This window comes from Myodes glareolus, chromosome 5 (genome assembly GCF_982192425.1).
Source record: "Myodes glareolus chromosome 5, mMyoGla1.1, whole genome shotgun sequence".
Classification (NCBI taxonomy): Eukaryota; Metazoa; Chordata; class Mammalia; order Rodentia; family Cricetidae; genus Myodes; species Myodes glareolus.
This window is the reverse complement of record NC_142030.1, coordinates 9880773-9902854: the sequence shown is the minus strand read 5'-3', so window position 1 is coordinate 9902854 and position 22082 is coordinate 9880773. Positions and strand designations below refer to the sequence as shown.

At 47.6% G+C, this 22082-nt stretch overlaps 1 protein-coding gene across 2 annotated transcripts in view; it reads left to right on the top strand.

Moving 5' to 3' along the window:
* The window catches only part of Slc30a10 (solute carrier family 30 member 10), a 33288-nt gene that overhangs the window by 8093 nt on the left and 3113 nt on the right, over window positions 1-22082 (top strand). The window contains exons 1-3 of one of the 2 annotated variants that reach the window (XM_087906046.1): window positions 11839-12497; window positions 13178-13255; window positions 21140-21379. In XM_087906046.1, the coding sequence (XP_087762172.1) occupies window positions 11882-12497; window positions 13178-13255; window positions 21140-21379 (934 nt within the window). In that variant the 5' untranslated portion in view covers window positions 11839-11881. Of the gene's footprint in view, window positions 1-11838; window positions 12498-13177; window positions 13256-21139; window positions 21380-22082 lie in introns of those variants that run through there. The other variant, XM_085687580.2, reaches the window with a different exon arrangement.

Genomic DNA, 22082 nt, shown 5'->3' with positions numbered 1-22082 from the left:
AAATTGCATATAAGAGTTTTACCTGTGTGTGTATGTCTGTAGCACCTGTGTACCTGGTATCCATCGAGGTCAGAAGAGGGCATGGGATCCCCTGGGACTGGAGTTACAGTTGTGAGCTACCACGTGGTTCTGAGACTTGAACTAGGGTCCTGTGGAAGAGCAGCCTGTCCTCTTAACTGCTGAGCCATCTCTCTAGCCCTACACAGGTACCTTTCCAAACACAGATCTGCCAGTGTGGTAGAGAACACATCCAGCACTGGAGAGGCAGAGGCAGCCTACTCTTCATAGCGAGTTCCAGGATGCCTAGGGCTACTCAAGGAGACTCTGCCTCAAAAAACCAAAACCAAGACAAAACAAAACAAAAAGCAAAAGCAAAACCCCACAGGTACTTTGGTGCAAAGCTAGCTTGGGTAATGTAAACATTATTTGCCTGACATTTCCTGTTATCATTTTTATGGACAGTACACATTTTGTTCACATTCCCCTACCACCTTCAGCTCCATGCAGACATTCTTCTCACTGTCCACAACCAAGGCTAACACACACTGTCTGCTTCTGGTGCCTTTCAGAGGTGCCTTTCTATCTATCTATCTATCTATCTATCTATCTATCTATCTATCTATCTATCTATTGTCTTTTCAAGACAATATTTCTCTGTAGCTTTGGAGCCTGTCCTGGAACTAGCTCTTGAAGACCAGGCTGGCCTCGAACTCACAGAGATCCACCTGCCTCTGCCTCCCAAGTGTGTGAGCCACCACTGCCCGCCTGGATTCTCTATATTTAATTGTTGTGTTTGAGTTTGAATTTTCCGCTGAGGGATCTAGCTTCATAACACCCATCAACATTTAACCTTTTAAGCTGCATACAATCCCGTGTCTGTTCTAAATGAGGGATGCAGCGTTCTTCCTTGTCAGATCTTGAGGTCGGACTCCAGCCTCAGCTTACCATTCTAAATTTCTACCTTGACTTTGGTTTTAGCTTTTGAATTTTTATTTACTTTTTTTTTTTAAAATGTGTATGGGTGTTTCACCTGCATGTGTGTCTACATTATGTGCCTTCCTGGTGCCCTCAGTCTAGAAGAGGGCAATGGATCCCATTGAACTGGAGTTGAGAGCCCACCATGGATGGTTGAGAGCCACCATGTGGTGGCCGGGAATTAAACACTTGCAAGAGCAGCAAGTGTTCTTAACCACTGAACCATCTCACAAACTCCTGGCTTCAGTCTTAATTTTTTTTTTTTTTTTTAGAATTTCTCACCACATTTTTTAAAGAAGTCAAAAAGTTTGACAAAATGACCTAAAGGGAGACCATTTATTATAGGTGAATTTAGTTCATCACAGTTCAGCATTTCCTGCAAGGCAGATGTTCATGATTGCTGACAAGGATCAATTTAGAACCTGGCAATGTGAGACCTGGGGAGAAGATTCACCTAGTAAGAAAACGAGAATGCTCAAGCAAGACTATGGAATCCCCAACCACTACATGGAAAGGCAAGGCCGCTTCAGCACCTCTAGCCCAGTGGACAGACACAGGAGGACCACTGGGATCTCTGGGGCTGTTGGCTGATAGCCTAGCCTGGCCCCAGAGTCAGAGAAACCGTATCCCAAGGGAGTGAGGCTGAGTGTGACCGGTCAGGAAGATGACATCTTCCTCTGGCCTCCATTCTTATACACAGGCATTGTGAGCCACACCCCTGCGCATGTGCACATCACACACAGGCATGTGTGCGTGGGGACACACACACACACACATATACTTCAGCAGTGTGAGAAAAGTGTTTCTCTCTGGCTTTGCCATTCTCTCCAAATTGTAGACCTAATTCTGATGTTTAATGTGTTACTGTATTTTTTGCCCCCTCTAGATAGCTTATTTTCTCATGGTCCGAGGGTGCCAGAACTGGTCAAGGTCCAGGCCTGCCGAGTACTCAGCTCTAGCCGCTCCGTTAGCACAGGGTATTGTATAGAGGTGTTCCTCTGTGTCACCCGGACCCTTCCCAGGGAGTGATGCATATCCTCTGTGTAATTGCAGAGTTTAGCAATGGTGTCCTGGGGTTCAGGCTTTGTGGAACTTTTCCATACAATGAGAGAAGAGGGAAAGAAGGGAGAAATGGGGAAGAAGGGGAGGGAAGAGGAAGAAGGGAAGGACAAAGCAAGTTAGGAAGGAAGAAGGTGAGAGTGGGGAAGAAAAGGAGGGAGAGAAACAAAAGAGAAGGCGGAAGAAGGGAAGGAGGGAGGCCGCTCTGTTCACCTCAACAGCCTCCTTAGAACCTGTGGGTCCTGTGTTTCCGTTTCCTCAGGGAGTGGCTCCCTAAAGTTCATGTTAGGCTTATCATCACCTCAAGAGCAGACGTTGCCTAGGATCTTCAGAGCTTGGTAATCACTCGTGTTCTGTGCTTCTCCAGGCTTCCCATTGCTTCTCAGTACTGCCTGTCAGCTCTGAGGCTGGAGACAGACCTTCAGGGCTCGGCTCTTCCAAAGGCTGGGCTGCATGCTGGTGGCCCCATGGTTTAATTAAAGCTCCACACTTGGCCTCCTTCCTGCTCCACTGTATGGAAGGCCGCTGCTCTTACTGGACTGTCTTCCTTTTCTTTGTTCTTTTCTGGGTCAGACGTTGGTTTTCTCAAACATAGATTTTTTTTTTTTGTTTTTGTTTTCTAATCACAGGGAGAGGAATGAAGTCAGTGTCTTATGGGTCAGTCAAAAGCATCTGCTGTCCAAACAGATCTCGTCAGCTCTCAGCCCTGAGCTGGACATTCTCGCTCGAAAGGCATTTTCTAGTTACACCTAGCCTCTGCCCTAGACCCAATTCAAACCATCGCTGCCCTACCTTGATCCCAACCAGTATTCCCTGTCTGTATTCCAATAGTCCCATCTTTTTCTTGTTCTGTTTGTTATACCATAAATATTTTATGTTAGTTTCCCTGGGCTTTGCTTAAAATAGTTCCAAGTTCCACAGATGTCAGTGTGTAGTGGCCACACAGCTCTCCCGGTTACTGTTTAACATAATACCTCAAATTTATACCCAGGGATTCTGCAGTATAGGGTTTGGAAGGAACACAGTGTGAACAGCCTGCCTGTACGCACGGTGTCCGAGGTCTCACCTAGGGAAGCTGGGGGTGGCCTAGGGGACCGAGGACACTTTGTGGCTGGAGACTGCAGTCACTCACATCCGGTACACAATCTGGTAAGTCTTGATGCTCAGGACCGCTGGTCAGACAACCTACAGGTAACCTGTCCGTGTGGCTTCTTCATGCAAGAGCAGCCTCAGGACATGGCTGGATGTGGCACAAGACTCCAAGCACAACTTTTGGACAACCAAAGCTGAAACATCTCTGTCTTCCAAATCCGAGGATGTGGCGACGAGGTGGCAGGAGTGTCAGGCCCGTAGCCCCACGTCTGGATGTCAGCATGATGTCTGAATGTCAGTCATGCTGTAGAAGATGAGATGGGGAGAAGGCATCTTCAAAAAACGTTCTGCACTGCGAATCCTTTCCATGGGCAAAATGCACTCGCCTCTCCCACAGACTCCCGAAAATGCCCTGGACTTGGAAGAAAAGCCTCATAAATGACGCAGATTAAACTCCTCGAGTTCCTTCACCCCAACTGGACAATCTCTGAACTAAAACCAATGGGCTCCCTTCTACACACAGCTACCCGCCACCGTGAGGGAACAGGCGCAGGATGCTGGCATCACACCCCAGTTGTATTTGTTTTAGGAAGCACCTGCACCTTTAGGGTGATGGGTGTTAAGCATTCCAGAGTCTGATTCTCTCTTACGGGGCAGAGGATGGGCTGCAGTCCAGATTGCTCCCCGAAGTCTCGCCTTTCTGTCTCTGGTTGTCAGTCCCTGGGTTAGCCCGATCTAAGTCCCTTTGAAGAGTTTTCAGATGTGGGCACACTTCTTTTTCTTCATTGTGTTTCTCTGGGCCCAGGGAAGCTATCTCTCCCTCTAGCTCAATTTGTTGGATGTTTCTGGAGGAGCAAATGACTTACACTTTCATTTCTTTTGTACCTAAGACTGAAGCTAATAATAATACTAACAGTCTCAGAGAGAGAAGGTGACTATTAGCTGTTCTTTTAGCAGTTCTTCTGTAAGCAGTGAGCTGCTGTGACTTGATCAAACTCAATGTGGCCTATCCTTACTTTGGACCTGCCTGGATGCCCTGTTTCTGTCTCTCCATCACCTCTATCCTCTGTCTGCCCATCATCTCTATCCTCTGTGCCCATCATCTCTATCCTCTGTGTCTCCATCACCTCTATCCTGTGTCTCCATCACCTCTATCCTGTGTCTCCATCACCTCTATCCTGTGTCTCCATCACCTCTATCCTGTGCCTCCATCACCTCCATCCTGTGTCTCCATCACCTCTATCCTGTGTCTCCATCACCTCTATCCTGTGCCTCCATCACCTCCATCCTGTGTCTCCATCACCTCTATCCTGTGTCTCCATCACCTCTATCCTGTGTCTCCATCACCTCTATCCTGTGTCTCCATCATCTCTATCCTGTGTCTCCATCATCTCTATTCTCTGTGTCTCCATCACCTCTATCCTGTGTCTCCATCACCTCTATCCTGTGTCTCCATCACCTCCATCCTGTGTCTCCATCGTCTCTATCCTCTGTGTCTCCATTACCTCTATCCTGTGTCTCCATCATCTCTATATCTGTCTCTTCATCACCTCTGTCCTCTGTCTGCCCATCATCTCTATCCTCTGTGTCTCCATCATTTCTATCCCGTGTCTCCATCACCTCTATCCTGTGTCTCCATCATCTCTATCTCTGTCTCTTCATCACCTCTGTCCTCTGTCTGCCCATCATCTCTATCCTCTGTGTCTTTATCATCTCTATTCTCTGTGTCTCCATCATCTCTATCCTCCGTGTCTCCATCATCTCTATCCTCTGTGTCTCCATCATCTCTATCCTCCGTCTGCCCATCAACTCTATCCTCTGTCTCTCCATCATCCCTATCCCCACAGGTTTCTTTGGACTCTAGACACTCCTCATTGCCTATCTTAACCAGAGTATGTTGGAGAATTAACCTCATTTGCCCACTCCCAGACCCCCTCACCCTAACACCCAGGTACATTACCTCAGCTACTTTCCTCTCTAAGAGCTCTGTTCTTTGTAAGCAGGTGAGTCCAAAGAAGAAATCCCAGTGGGATTCAGGGAGAACCTGGAGCTAGCCCAGCATCTACTTTGGCATGTTAAAGTGTACCTCAGCCATTTGTCCTGAGTTTGAGACCTAAAAGTGGTAGTATAGGATTGAATACAGTGCCATGGACATGCCAGGCAGGTGCTATGCCACTGAGTTACATACATTTCCTAGCCCTTTAAATATATTCAAATTTGTGAAATGTGCTGTTAACCAGTAGCTAGTTAGTTCTAAACCAATTAAACTAATCAGGTTAGTTGGACTAAAGGGAAATAAATGATTTTATGAAATATGTAGTATTCTATATACCTCTCAAAGAGATCCTACAATACTGCTTGGTCAGTAGAAATCGAGTACTGGGGAGGTTGATGGTGAGCCGGTAATGGGAGGGGCTGCCAGCAGCTTATCTACGGGTGTTGTGCCAGCAAGGCACATGTGTTATTCTGTTTGATTCCCTGCAGAAGAGGGTGATACCCCATGACTAGATTATAAATGGGAACACAAATGACATACTGGCTCACACCCAACAGGGCTGGGATTGGCTCTGAGGTCTTCATGCCTCTTTAACCTGTGCCCGTGTGCTGCCCCACCCTGAATGTGGAACCAGCGCATTGGGTACATGAAGGCACGTACCAGGAGGTTTTAATTAATTAAAGTTTTGAGATAGGGTTTCCCTATGTTGCCTAGGATGGTATGAGACTCACTAGGTGGCAGAGGTTGGCTTGGAACTCATGACCCTTCTGTCTTTGCTTTGCAAATGTGGGATGTACAAGCATTTACCACCACACTCAGCCAACTGGGATTATTTGAACAGTTGTTTCTCATAATCTTTTGGGCAAATGGCCATTTTCATTTTCAGGTAGTCTAAAGATTCAGAGAAGTCTAGCCGATGAAGAAAGACGCTTGCGTGAGTTATCCCCGATGGCTTCAAATAACATATCTTTTTGTAAATTATGAAGCAATATAGAATTTTACTTGCCATTAAAACTATTGTGAGGTTTAGAATGAACACCAAGATGGCATTTTCCACCTTTTTTCTTTAACTTTGAGGATTCATTTGAATTAGAAGTAGTCACACAGCTGATCCCACTCCCCATCAGACTCCACATGCCAGTGAGTTGAACTCTGAACGGGAAGTGTTTTCTAACTTCCTGGTTTGGCCTCTAATGCTCTCCTCTTCTTCCCCCAACCATATTCACACCTTTACAGGCCTTGAGCAGCGTTCCCCATGACAGTGACTATTAGTTACTCTTCTCCATGCTGCGAATAATACCTGACCAAAGCACCTTAGGGAAGGAAGGGTTGGTTTATGCGGAGACCTTGGGCAGTGTGTCACGATGAAGAAGCCACGTGGCAGGACGTAGGGCAGCTGGCCTCTGAGCACTCAGTCAGGAATCAGAGACTTTGGGGCTGCTACTCAACTCACTTTCTCCCTTTTAAGCAGTCCAGGACCCCAGATCGTGGAATGGTGCAGCCTACCTTTCCACCTCAATTGACTCAAGCTAGATACTTTCTCTTATGAAGGAGTCCCTAAGGGATTCCAGATCCTTGTAAGTTAACAAGCGATGCTCACTATCCTAGTGGCTTTCTGGGGATGCTCTTGTTACCTGGAGGAGGGATGAGACTGACAGTCCAAAGTCAGTGTTTGTAACCACAAGTGAATCCCAGGTAGATACTGTCTGTGCTTAAGTGAGGACAGGACAAAGGACTGTTTCAGCTTCATGGGTGTCCCGTCCAGAGGGAGGTTGACTGGTTTATCCTTGTTCATGCCTCTCACTTCTGTCATGAAAACCGAGTCACAACATCAATTCAATTTCTCTCAAACTTAGTGTATTCTGAAATACTTTGTGGGAAATCCTTCATCATCCTTGGTACTCTGGACAAATCTATGCCTTAAAAAAAAAATCCCACATAGGCAGTAGTGGCACACACCTTTAATCCCAGCACTTGGGAGGCAAAGACAGGTGGATCTCTGAGTTCAAGGCCATCCTGGTCTATAGAGCAAGTTCCAGGTTGGCCAGGGCTACACATAACAATCCTGTATTCCAAAACAAAACAACAGCAACAATAAATCTCTACAGTCAATTAAACGGGGATCTGTGTTTTGTTTCTGTGGGAATATTGTCATTCTGATGATTTGTTTCTTATAGTTGCAGGGATTTTGAATTGTCTTACTTGTTTCTAAGTGTGTGTGTGTGTGTGTGTGTGTGTGTGTGTGTGTGTGTGTGGACACACATGGGGGCCACAGCATGCATGTGAATGTCAGAGGACAGCTAGGTGGAATCGTTTCTCTTCTCCCACTTTTACCTTTGTTCCAAAGATTGCACCCAGGTCCGCACTCTTGCTCAGGAAGGGCCTTGACCAGCTGAGCCACCCTACCAGCCCCGACACTGCTTACTAGATGCTTGTATACATTTCTTTGCTTTTCAGATGAAGCTGAAAATAAATATTTAAAGTGTCTCTCTAAGTCACCATAGACCAGAGACACAGTGTTCATAACACAGAGGATCCCTGACAGCCTGGCCTCTCTGCCCTTCAAACACTCAGACAGACCAAAGCTTTGAGTCCTTTGATGAGAGGAATGATCTGCCTCCTCCATGCTGAACTACCAAACTCAGGGGAGGGGTTACCTATAAACACTTACTTACCTGTGAACCTTTCCTATAAACTTTTATTTCCCTACGTGAGTCTCATGATGGCCCCACAAGTTAGATGTTGCTACAACTGTTACCCCAACACCCCAATGAGGAAGGAGAAGATGTGAGGACCCTGTCCAGGTCATGTGACTTGTAGCACATAGTAGTGCCCAGATTTGGTTCCAGGTCAGCCCAATTTTAAAGACCATGATAAGCTGATTTATTTCTAATTCAATTTTTATGCTTATTTATTTATTTTATGGTGTGTGTGTGTGTGTGTGCGCGCGCGCATGTGCATACGTGTGCACATGGGTGGAGTCCATAGTGCTCAGGTGGAGGTCAGAGGACAGTCTGTGGGAGTCAGCTCTCTCCTTTCACCTTGTAGGTTTTCCAAGATTGAACTCAGATCATCGGGCTCGGTGCCAGGTTCCTTTACCTGCCGAGCCGTCTTACTAACTACCTCAGTTATTTTGAAAGTCACATTTTAAAACTGATATATTAAAAGCAAAATGCCAATACAGAAAGAATAATAATCCCCAGATGTATGAACTGCAATGCATCAGGTTTTGGGCCATCAAAAAGGGAATTTATAATCCCAGTACTAGGAGGAGAAGGCAGAAAGACTGAGTTCAAAGCCAGCCTGGGCTACACAGAAAGACCCTCTCTCAAAACAAAAACGAATACAACCCTATTATTTATTTATTTATTTATTTTCTTTAGAACAAAAGTATTTGAAAAGATCAATCTGGTACACGTGAAGAAAACACGTATGAAGAAAACTTTGGGCGTTCTCTGCCTAGGTTAGGGCTTCCACCTGTCATTTTCCAGATTGTGTGATCTTACTGTGGTGGCTTCAAAACTCCAGGCTTCAACTTCTTCAGAAACAAAATTGTTTGTAATAAAACATTATTTCATATGTTTAATATGAGGATACTGGAAGGTAGAATTGGATAATGCCTATAATGTACTCGGTCCAGGGCTACAAATAAGAACTCAGTAAACAAAAAGCTGCTGAAACCTACATTGTAAGGCAGCCTGTGTCCGTCAAGTGACTTAGATAGGCCATATAGTGTAGGTTAGGCAAAGCGTTTTTCTGGGGGCTGGGGAGACAACCCAGTCAGCAATGTGCTGCCGTGCAAGGGTGAGGACCCGAGTTCAATCCCCAGCAACTATGTGAAAAGGGGGGCACGTTCTGCACATCCCGTGATCTCACTGATGGAGAAGTGGAGACAGATGGATTTCCACAGCTCCTGGCCAGCCAGCCCAGCTGATCATCAGGGAGTTTGGGGTTCAGCGAGAGACTGCTCTCCCCTCTCCCATCCCCCCAAAGTGGAACTGACTGGGGAAGACATATGCACACACACCGATGCAAACACAACACACACAGTGCCACACACACTCCCCACTTTTCTATAGTGCATTTTATGGGCAGCATGTGGAACACTTACCTTGTGGTCAGGAACTGGCTGTGGTCAGGAACATCAGATACCTGTGACACCCCCTGCTCCTCAGCCTCTGGCTTTTCTTAATGTATTGCTCCTGGGCCAGCGCCACACTTCTTATCTGCCTTGGCTGGGAGAATGACTAACCAGGAGGCAGGAGTGATATGTTTCTGCTGATTTCTGGGGTTTTTTCCCAGCTGTGAATGAACAAGAACTACAATTAGGCAGGAACGCGTGAGCCGTGCTGTGTGAGTTGTAGTAGGCCCTACTCTCTTGTCAGTCAGCGCTGGGGTTTGAACCCAGAGTCTCGCATGTGCGAGGCAAGCGTTCTACCACTGAGCTAAACTCTCAGCCACACTCAGCTGTCATAGTGTCATATGTCAAAAATTGTAGAGGTTCCATCGTTTGAAGACAATGTAGGCTATATACTGGGGAGAGCAGCTGAATGCAACTCTGGTGTGTGTACATTAGCATTTTATCTGTTGGCCAGCAGTGATCCTATGACGTGTACTGCACTACTGCTAATCACCCTAGCAACTATAACCGCAGCATCTATTGAGTGCTTACTGTATACTAGGTGCCATGAAAAACACTTTACACACTGATTTGCTTTGTCCTTGCTATACAATCATCAACCCCACTTTACAGTAATGAAAACAGGCCCAGATGATTATGGAACCTGTCGAAACCTCTATAGCTTAAAATTTTCATTGTCTATACCTTCTTAGTTCTATATTATCACTTTTATTTATTTATTAACTTAGAGAATTTCCTTGCGTTCTCGTGTAGAGATATTTCTCCTAGAGATATTTGTTTGTCTATTTGTTTAAAGACAAACTCACAGTTGACCTATTATAGTAAGCCACCTGCCTCGGCCTACCAAATATTGGGGTTACAGGCTTGAGTCATCTGTCTGGATAAAAAGGGAGTGTTAATAAGCTTCTTGTAGTTGGGGCTTCCCTCATAGTAAGATAGAACCTTTGAATCGGGGATTTTTTTTTTTTTAGACAGGTTTCTCTGTAGCTTTGGTGCCTGTCCCAGGACTAGCTCTTGTAGACCAGGCTGGCCTCGAACTCACAGAGATCTGCCTGCCTCTGCCTCCCGAGTGCTGGGATTAAAGGCATACACCACCACTGCCCAGCAAATCAGGGATATTTTAATGGCATTGGAAGGTAGAATGTTACGTGGGCTGCCCTGGTTAAGCCTAGCAGGCCACAAAATAAAACAAAAATAGGTGGTGTTGGAAAGATGGTTCAGCAGATGAAAAGTGTTTGGCATCAAGCCTGGGGTTCTGAGTTTAATCCCAGAGACCATGTGAAAGGAGAGAATCAGCCCCCAATAGTTGTCTTCTGGCCTCCACTTGTAAGCCGTATCAACAAACTTAATCCAAATTATTTTTTAAGTTAAATGTTTTGCTAATGGACTCCAGTCTCAAGCTTCCTTGAGAACAGTTGAGAGTGAAGGCCCGCATGCACTACTATGACTTGCTGATGGCTTTGTTTTGAGGGAGGCCTTGTATTCATTTTCAAGCTCCAGACTGGGGCATTTTTCTTGCTGGGGGTGGTGAAAGTTTGTGGGGAGACGTGGAGAGAGGTTGCTCTGCTTCGCCTTCAGACCCTTCCTAAAATGAGAGTGAGTTACAGGGCTCCCCATCACACCCCATTGAAGTGACAACGGCAAATCCCCTTTTTGAAGGGGTTGCTGGGGGAATGTCCTGGATGCGGGCCTGTTTGGAAGAAACGACTTGTGTCAATCAATTGAACTAGGGGTATCGGGTCATCTGTGCGGCCAGCAGAAATTTTCTCCAGCATATTATGAAAGACTAAGCCTGGCCTGGCTTCTTCGATGGTCAAGGAACTTGAATCTAGCCCTGGGGTGCTGCACCAGCGCTCCATGCTTATCCTTACACCTGTGTGGCTGCAAACCGCCTGGGCTTCCGCCTTTCCCTCCTCTGTAGAAAGATCAGCACTGAGACCCCTGCAAAGGGGATATGGGGATCCTGTGCCATGAGGGAGTAACAGAACGCATCCGCGCTCTTTGTGAAGAAGAGAGGATAAAGGGCTTTGATGGTGGGCACAGGAACGCGGGCGAGCGTTAAGTGAGGAATGAGATACCGTTTAACCAAAGGAAAAGCCGGAAACGCCTTTAATGGCAATTGGCCCCACCAACTCATAAGGAATCTGCCCTGCAACTCGCGTCTGGGCACGTAAGCACGGGTGTGCAGTGATCACTCCTACTGCAGCTCAGGTCGTTATCAGCGGCTTTCACAGATCTGTAGTGGCGCGGGGGTGGGGGTGGGGAGAGCTGGAAGAGGGGACCATCGGGTGCATCCTGCCTCTCTAAGAGGGTGGAGGTGGGGATCCAAGAAGATTGGCATCCCGATGCGCCCCTCCTCCCAACAGCTCTCCTCTCCAGCCCAGTCCTAGAAGGAGACACAGGCCGGTGGCCACCTGCCAAGTCAGGCTTGGGCGGCAAGGGAGGAGGGGCAGGGCCCCCGGGAGGTGGCCTTTGCGATACTGGGGCCACTCCTGCAGACTCTGGCCGTGCGGGAGTGAGCTGGCTGTACAAAAGGCCCCGGCGGGGCAGGGTGGGCCTGCGGCAGGAGGTAGGCTCCAGACCCCCCAACCTGTTGCGGGGCGCGGTGGGCTGCAGAGATGGGCCGCTACTCCGGCAAGACGTGCCGGCTGCTGTTCATGTTGGTGCTCACCGTGGTCTTCTTCGTGGCCGAGCTGGTGTCGGGGTACCTGGGCAACTCCATCGCGCTGCTCTCGGACTCGTTCAACATGCTGTCTGATCTGATCTCGCTGTGCGTGGGCCTGGGCTCCGGCTACATCGCGCGGCGTGGTACCCGCAGCTCGGGCGCCACCTACGGCTATGCTCGGGCCGAAGTGGTGGGCGCGCTCAGCAACGCGGTCTTCCTCACCGCGCTCTGCTTCACCATCTTCGTGGAGGCCGTACTACGCCTCGCGCGGCCCGAGCGCATCGACGACCCGGAGTTGGTGCTCATCGTGGGCGCCCTGGGGCTGGCAGTCAACGTGGTGGGGCTGCTCATCTTCCAGGACTGCGGCGCCTGTTTCGCGGTCTGCACCCGGAGGCGCCGGACCCGCCCTCCGCAGCCGCCACATCAGGGGGACCCTTGTGGCGCTTTGGGGAGTCCCCAAGGAGCTGTGGCAGCCACAGCCCCCGGCTCAGACGCAGTAGTGACTCTCCGGGGGGCCTCGGCCGGAAAAATGCTCCAGGAGGGCGCGACCGTGTTCTCGAATATAGCAGGTGCCTTTCGGATGCATCCTTCCGTACTGGGACCGCTTTGTTCTTCCCCTCATCCCCCCCCCCCCCATGCATCTGGTCCCTTTTTCTCATACACTCCCTCCTTTTCCTTTTGTTTCCTGACTGACAACAACAACAAAAATCCTCCTCGCAGCCTATTCTGCCCCTCTTGTAACTTAACTTTCTCTCCTCCCTTCCTTCCTCTTTCTTCTCCTTTCCCTGCCTTCTCCCCCATCCCATTTTCCCCTCCCTCTTTTCCTCCTTGACCCCCCGCAATCCTATCCTCTCCTGTCTCCTTGTGACAGTATTGATCTTGGAAATCAATTCTTATTGGGCAATAGGGAGCACTGTCTAACCCTCCCCCCTTCCCTGGTGCTGCTATCTGGACTCGTTTCCTCCCTTGACACATCAATGTCAGGGCTGTCATCTGCCCCTTGGTATTGTGGGTTTGGGGGACAGGTGTAGGCTTATACTCGCCCCGTTTACATTTGAGAACTGTGTGTCCAAGGGTGGTCCGCGGGCTTGCTCTGGGTTGAAAAGCCCCTGTCTGGGCTGAGCGTGGGAGAGGTGGGAACTCCCGTATACTAGGAGGTACTGAACGTAACAGAACTGCATTTTGAGTTCATTGGTTCTTTTTGTTTGTAGAACTTATACACAACACAAGGTTTCTTCTTTGAATGCAGGTGATTCCCTGAACACCCAGAATGAACCGGAAGAGACGACGAAAAAAGAGAAAAAGTCTGAAGCCCTGAATATCAGAGGTAGGATTGTCTTTGGACTAGGGGGACCCTTTCTCAAGTTCACAGGGGCTGTGCTGCGGCTGTGACTTCTGTCCGGCTTTCAGTAAGGCCACAGTGTGTTGGAGAATAGGTCAGTTACCTGCAGACTATGACCCGCTCCTCTTGCCTAATCATGGCGTTGATGTTTGAGGGAAAACCTAGTTGCTAATGATTTATCTTTGCTCTAATTAAGCCTCGCTACAGCTGCCTGCTGCACAGGTCAGCGCCATGTTCTTCTGAGTCACACACGTGTGTCATGTTCTCCTGAGCTTCACATATCAGTGTCATAACCTCCTGATTGCTACGTATGTATTATGTTCCACTGATCTCCACATGTCAGTCATGTTCTCCTAAGTTCCACATATGAGTATTGTCTTTCACCGAGTACCAAATGTGAGTGTTTTGTTCTCTTGACCTCCACATTATCAGTGAAATATTCTCCTTATTTTCACATGTAAATGCCATGTTCTTCTGAGCACACATATCAATACCATGTTCTCTTGACCTCCACATACATACATATCGTGTTCTGATGTTCACACATTAGTCATGTTCTCCTGACCATCACATTATCAGTGAAATGTTCTCCTGATCGCCACATGTGAATGCCATTTTCTCCTTATCCTCACCTATCAATACCATGTTCTCCTAACCACTACATATGTGTCATGGTCTCCTCAAATCCACATATGTATCAAGTTCTCCTGATCCCTATACCTCAATGTCATGTTCTGATCTCCTAAATCAGTATACTCTCCCGTGATGTCCACATTGGACATATGATTATCATGTTTTACTGATCTCCACACATCAGTATCATGTTCTTCTGATCTCCATATGTGTATCATGTTCTTCTCATACATATGTATCATGTTCTCATGAACCCATCAACTCAGGGCCAGGTTGGTCTGAGCTGATCTCCACACACCAATGTCACATGACTGCTATACTTGATTTTCTACTTTCATGAATATTACTGACATACAATGCACCCTATTTGTTTAACAAGATTTGTGTGTGTGTGTGTGTGTGTGTGTGTGTGTGTGGTGATGCTGGGGATGGGACCCAGGGCCTTGTCCATGCTAAACACATGCCATACCATTGATCCATACCCAAAGCCCCATTGCAGCTTATTTTAACTGGCTATGATTTGTTTGTTTGGAGACAGGGTCCTCTTATATAGCCATGACTGACCTGGGACTCACTATGTAGTGCAGGCCGACCTTGAACTTGTGACAGTCATCCTCTCTTAGTCCCCTCACAGCTGGAATTGCAGCATATTTTCCACTATGCTTGGTGTTGACTGTGCATTTGCTAACTGTGGGGGAAAAAAAATCAAATTGGCCCACTCTGCCCTGTGTGACATTATCGGATGTCTTTATTGCCACAGTTCTTTATAGTAGAAATTTGCTGAGAAAGGAACTATATTCTGATTAAAACTCTCACTTCCAGGTTCAAAGTTGGGGGTCTGGTGAAACTATCATTCCTTCTACTCCATATTCAAAGTCAGCAGTGCTGGGTGTCATGAGGGAGCTCTCTCCCTGGACCCTGCTGTAACTTCTCAGATATTTTCCCAGTAGAGTGATTTTAGCCTTAGTCAATTCCCAATCTTTGGGTGTGTGTGTGTGTGTGTGTGTGTGTGTGTGTGTGTGTGTGCAGTGTCTCTCTATGTAGCTTAAGTTGGTCTTTACAGATGAAGTGATATAATCTAGAGAGTGTGTGTGGCAGCTTCCCCAAAGTCCCCTTGGCTACCGGCAGAGTTGGGCTGTAGTCTCAGCCCTCTTTTCACACATATGGCTCTTCCCAGGGCCACACACGCCTCTGGCCTCCAGAAAGGAATGGCTTTGCTTCTCCAGTGGGCATATCCCACTTCTTGATTGCTAACTGATGTAGCAGGGCCCAATTTACCATGAGCTATAAGAAGCTATGGGGAGAAAGGTAGTAAGCAGTATTCCTCCATTGTCTCTGCATCAGCTCCTACCTCCAGGTTCCTGCCATGCTTGAGGTCCTGCCTTGATTTCCCTTTGGGACAGACCAAGTTGCTTTTCATCATGGTCTTTGTCCCATCAATAGAAAGCAAACTAAGACACATGGCAAGCATTTTAACCAGTAGACCACTGCCCTGGTCCCAAAAGCCATCTCTTCATTTTCACCACGGCTACTCTTATTGTAATGGGATTAAGAGATAAATTCATCTTTTGCCACCAAAGTGTAGGCACAACCATTTTTAAGTTCTCTAAAGTGGCTGATATATCAGTGGCTGATATAATAAATCTTAATAATAGGGTCAAGCTTGCTGCATTAAAATACTGTCACAGCATGTCAGCAGCATCATAAACAGATGAATGGCAGTGTGACATCACTTGAGAAGACCTCTCCTTTGATGAGATATTTCGTCTCAGTTGCTCATTTTCTCTAGAGAGAGAACTCCCATCCTTTCCTGGTGCCCTGTGATTGCGTGCACACACAAACAGCTTTGAAGGCTGCCTTCCATCCTGGATTTCAACTTGGCTCAAATTGACAGTATTGGTATATGTCGGTTTCAGGCGGGTAGTGGAAATTTTTATGGAAAGTCAGTGTGTGAAGGCCAAGCGCGGAGGTCTTCTGCCTTTGCAGAATAACCCCGTAGGCACTGGAACTAATCAGGAGACGGGGGCATCCATGGAGATCTTTGTCTCAGAACACCTGACAGGTTCATCTCTGGAAATCACAGCTATGCCAGCCAGCACTTCTTCCTATCCATTGCCTCCCTGTCTTCTCCCGACCCACTACCCCAGCCCTCTAGCCTCTCCTTCCCACATCCCAGCGCTGCTGCACAGGTGAGCAGGTAGACCCTCTGCTAGCTCCTAGTTTGGTGACTCTGGCTGATTATCCCCCTCCCGCAGCTGCCTGCAATGGCATCCACCTGCAGTGGTGTGGTGAGGGTCCCACGCATGCTCTGGTATGAACAGAGGACTCCCCAGTTGGTACCCATCGTTACTTGTACTCCAGGTCAGTGCTTAGAGGGACCTGAGACATTGTCACGTGTACCATGGGGACCAGTTTCTGAGGAAAGGGAGGCGGATCATCAGCTTTACCTCATAGGAGACCCATCTTTAGTAGGCTTTGTGGCTCACAGAGACAGCATCAGGGTCTGAGGCTACCTGTCTCTTCCCTATAAGGCATCTTTCATTCAGGCCTCCCTGGAATCCTGCCTGAGAGGCAGTGTTCTCCTGGGGCTGCCTGCTGCAGTCAGTCTCTTCCTCAGGGACCCCTCAGTGTTCTCAGCATGAAGCCCCCCCTCCTTCCTCAAAATGTCACTGACACACCCAGCTCACAATCTGGCCTGTGTGCCTTCACTCAGTGGACGACTGTGACAGCAGCCAGGCACTACTTCCCCCCCCCCCCAAAAAAAAACTAGAAGATTGAGGTTATCTTTTTTAAAGTTTTTAACATAAAGAAAAGGACAAGAAAGGTTCAAGGGGCTAGATATTTGACTTAATATTACATAGTGTGACCATGTGTCAGAATAGCACAGGGAGCTTGGCTCAGTGGTACCTAACAGTCCCCTGAGCACCCCAGAGGCTGGGAGAGGAGAAATGTGAACTGGAGACCAGCCTGGACTAGATAGTGAGGCCCTGTCTCAAAACAGAAAAAGGACCAAAATAAACATCGCCCCCACCCGCAAAACAAGTTAAAACAATTCCCCAACGCATTCCATTTTTATTTATCAATTACAATGAAAATATCCTCTCCCATCTTGCCAGGAAGCTATGATTCTGTGGTTCTCAAGATAATAGACACCCCTTCTTCACCCTTTCTTTGACTAGGAAATTCTGTGATTTTTACATTTCCAGACATTAGCAGGTGGGGGTGTAATTTTGTGGTAGGGCACTCACCTTGACGGTTGTAGATCCTGAGTTCTAGTCCAGCACTGAAGATACACTCTATGTCTATATGGAGAGATGGGGTGGGGGTTAACAGTTTCATCAGTTGTGCTGTATTAGTGGTGCTGGGCCTTGAACCTATAGCTTTGTGCATGCTAAACACACACTCTACGCTTGTGATCTTCACCCCCATCCACGGCTTTCTTCCCAGCTGAAGTTTATGATGGTTTGGGCCCTAAATTCTGCTTAGCAGAGTTTAATCATCCCACCTGAGGTGGGAGTGGAGCTTGTGTAGGACAGGATGCAATGGTCCTCTACCCCTCCTCCCCTAACCTTCTGCTGCTGCTGTTCTCAAGGGAGTCACACTCTGTGCCCAGGTTGGCCTTGTAGCAACTCCTTTGTGCTGGGACCACAGTCCCCAGTCACTGCTCTGACTGTCCCTCTGGCTGTGTGCCTCTAGGAAGTGAGGTGGGACCCCACCCCATTAGATTTAAGTGAGGCTACGGGTCCTGAGATAGTAGGTTTTCCTGTCGGGGCAGTAACATTTGGTACTATCACCAAGAAAGCAAAGGCTTTATTCATGTGTGTCAGGGGAACAGGTGGGTAGGGCCACTCCTGGGAGAAGGTTCTGAATTTCTCTCCTGTGGCTGGGAACACGGACCAGGGAGGATGGGAGACAGAGTGCTAGAAAGTGGGACTGTCTCATGTATATATTGGATCAGTGTCCTGTTGCTTTAAGTAACCAAAGGCACAGGGACAACGCTTACCAGGGGTGTCACTCAGAGGTCAGGAAATGTGAGCAGCTCAATTCAAGCACCTTCCAGGCCAGACCATTCAGTCTCGTCCATGAGCGAGCAGTTAGCAATCGGAATCATTGTCAGTTCTACTGAGTGAACCCTTTGGATACTTGCGGTGGCCAAGAAGACCTTCCTTAACTACATGCTTTCTTCTAGAACAATCTTTTGACAACTTCTATGTGCATTCAAATCACGCGGGCAGTCTTGTTCAAACGCTCACTTGGATTTGACGGCTGTATGATCTTGGGCAAGTCTCTTAGCCATTCAGTGCAATTTTCCCCTTTGTAGAGTGGAGAGGGAACCTCAGGTGGACCTTGGAGGGCGGGGTTTCCTCTGGTTTCTGTTAGCACTGTTTGGCATAGGGTTCATTCCCGTGCTGTGTGTTTTGCTGTTTCTGTCTCCCCTAAGAGACTGTTTTCTTCAAGTTTAGCCCTTTCCGTCTCACGAGGAGCGACTGCTGCTGCTGGTGGATGGGTGGGTGGGTGTCCTGGGTGGATTTTAATTCTACCATGAGCTCCGCAGCTTCACGCACCCCGACCAGGGTCCCCATCTAAACGCTCAAGCTTAGCAGTTCTCTTGGTGACTTCGTTGGCTGGTTCGGCTCTCTGCAGTTCTAAGCATATAGATCAGAAGTTCAATACTCTATTTTATTATTTTATTTTATCCTGGGTCTTATCAGGTAACTCTGGCTGCCCTGTAGCTCACAGAGATCTGTCTGCCTCTGCTTCCAAATTGCTGTAATTAAAGGCGTGTTCCACCACACATTCTTTTACGGCCAAATACCCTGTGCCCAGCACCAGTTTGGCCTGGCATACTTCCTACTTCCAACACTGTCCTGCTGGAATGTCACTCACTGCTTCTGTGAAGTATCAGACGGTGGGTGGCCTTTTGGATACTCCACCTTTATGGCCTGGCAGCTTCTTCATCTTTTTTCTTTAAATTTTTATGTATTTGTTTGTATTTTTCTGAGACAGGATCTTAGTGTGTGACCTTACAGAGAGGCCTGGAAGTCTCTTTGTGGGCTAGGCAAGCCTGAAAATCTCCATGTAGTCCAGGTTGACCCTGAATTTTCTATCCTTCTGCCTCAGCCTTCTGGGTAGTTGGATTATAGGTGAACACCATTATATCCAGTCACAGGTACTCTTTTAAAAAGTCATATTTATTTATTGCATGGACAATAAATAAACATTACATGCATGCACATGCATGCATCTGTATGCATGTGTAGCGGTCACAGGACAACTTGCAGGAGTCCGATCTCTCCTTTCTACCACGTGGGTTTGGGGGATCGAACTTCAGCCTGTTAGGCTCGGCAGCCAGGGCCTCCGTCTCTGAACCATTGCCATGGTCTGTTGACAGGTGTCCTCAATGTGAACCCGGTGATTTGAAGCTCTTGACTGGTGTGATTTTGTGGGGTGTGCTGGGTCGTGTGAATGGCAGACACCCCCTTTCTCAGCTCACGACAGGACCCATGTGGGACTGAGACTCTAATGAGTTCTGCTGCTGCTGGTGCTCTTATTTCAAGGGCGCAATTCTGGGGTTCCTTTCAGGAACGCAAATTCTTTGTGTCTACAGTTTTAACCGCACTGACTAGATTTTCCCTGGACTTTTCAGAATTCTGTTTTAATGTGCATCCACAGCCCAGACCTTCTTTGCTGAGGATTGCATCTTCCGTGAAATGAATTGGCTGAGACCCTTAGAACCCACACCTTTTTTTTTCCACTTTTAGGCAGGACCAAGCCCCCCACCCCCCATATTTAGGCTGAGCAAGGTGTTCTTCAAAAAAGAATGGGCTCCCAAAATCCAGTTCAAGCACTAGGGATAAATCCTGGTCCCACTGCCAGTGGTCCCATAGACTGCCCAAACCTTACAACTGCCACCCACATTCAGAGGGTCTAGTTTGGTCCTATGCAGTAGAACCTACAGCTTTAACCCTTGTGTGTAGAGTTTTATTTTATGTGATTGTGACCAACGGCTTTTTGTTCAGAGGAAACTTCTTCAGACCCTTCTTAAACTAAGTGCCACGGACATAATGATGGGCCAGTGAGTAGACCGGGGTCTCCAGAAAAAGGGGGAGTGAGTGGGGTTGAGGGAAGCCAGAGACCCCAAGGAGCCATTCTTGATGTGTCATGGTGCTGTCTGAAACTATACCCAAGGGACAGAATGATTGCCCGGCATGGGTGAGACGCTGGGTTCCATCCCCTGGCAACCATAAAAACAGCAATAAAAGATGATGGGGCCTCCATCACGTTGAGCGCATAAGGGATTCAGAAGGGGAGCCCCACCCGACACCTGACTCATGGAGTATATAATAAAGACACAAACTTTGAAACCAGGCACGGTGACGCATGCCTGCAGTCCCAGCACTGGGCTGCTGGAATATTTAGAGTTTGAGGCCAGCCTTGGCTACACAGTAAGACTTTTTCTCGAATAAAAAAATGAAACAAAGGTTTAAAAGAATTTAATGTGCAGATGCTTGCTGAACAAGCACCACATTGTTTGCTTAGCTCTGTTTCCTATCATAATGCTCTTTGGTGTGTGTGTGGGGGGTAATGATGCGGCAGTATCGGCTGGTGACACAGGAGGTGACAGCTAGCCCAGGTTCTTCCTAGGCCATACCTCTCCCTGGGCTCTCTGGGTCCTGGGTTGCTGGCCTGATATTTCTTTTTTTTTTTGTTTAAATTGTTTTTAACTAAAAAATTGAGATTGACATATAATTATATCATTTACCTTCAAAAAACATTTTCATGAGAGAGAGAGAGAGAGAGAGAGAGAGAGAGAGAGAGAGAGAGAGAATGAGAATGTGTGGTATGCATGTGGAAGATAGAGGACAGAGGCCACCTTGCAGAAATGCCACTTTATTCTACCGCAGGATCCTGGCGATCTGGCGACCAACCCCAGGTAGCAGGTGCCACCTACTCGCTTGAACTATCACATGGCTCTGGTCTGAGATTTTGTTTTCTGAGTAGCTTCTATTGTTATTTTGTTTGTTTTAAGATCATCTTACTACTTAGGCTGTCCTCCTGCCTCAGCCTCCTAAATGCTGAGGTTACAGGTGTCTATCACACACTGGACTTGTTGTTGTTGTTGTTTTAAATTCCGACCTATTCAGCGCTCTAAGGTTTGTGAGCTGGGATCACTGAGGGTCGGATGGCTCCAGCCCTCGGCTCTGGGACTTACTGGTCTGCCTTCCTTCCTGGCAGGTGTTCTTTTGCACGTGATGGGAGATGCCTTGGGGTCCGTGATCGTGGTCATCACGGCCATCATATTCTATGTCCGTCCGCTGAGACCTGAAGACCCGTGTAACTGGGAATGCTACATTGACCCCAGTTTGACTATCATCATGGTCATCATTATTTTGTCATCTGCCTTTCCTCTGATCAAGGAGACCGCTGTCATCCTGCTGCAGATGGTCCCCAGGGGACTCAACATGGAAGAGCTGAGTAAGTGGACTGCATGTAGAGGGGGACCGTTGACACATTAGCGCCGCTCACTCCGGAGGGTTACGACCCCAGAGCACTGCTTGATTGGTGTGTTCTGAAGCACCCTACATCTCGTGTGATGGAGGCATGCTTCATGTGGTTTGCAGTCTGGGATGATAATTCATAGCTTCAGGAACCAAAAGTCCTTTGTAGCACGGTTCTCTAACTCACAAATTTTTGAGAATGTAAAGCTTGGGCAAGATGCACTGCTGGACTGTTTGACCTCATGACAAGGGTGTGTTTTAACTGTATTGCGTTCACTCCGCAAGACCTAGATCTTTTTTACCTTTTTTAATTTATACCTTTATACATTTTTGCCCCCTGAAAGATGAGTCAATCATGGTACAGCTAATGCCTTCCAATTAGTTGGCACGCATGAGCCAGTGAGTTGTTCGCTGGCACATTACACTGTGAAAAGGCCATGTTAGAGGACCCCTCCTTGGTCTAGGGTGAAACCTTCTCATTTACTTTGCTCAGTTGCCCACTTTGGTTATGTGCCTCGGAGGTTATAGGTTTCATAGACTTTGAATATATGCTTAGAAGTAGCATTTTGGTAAGTGCTTTTGATCCATACTGCTAAACTAGCCCATCTGTCTGTCCGTCTGCCGATCTATCTGCCTATCTGTAAGTCTATCATCTATCTATCTCTATCATTTATTCATCT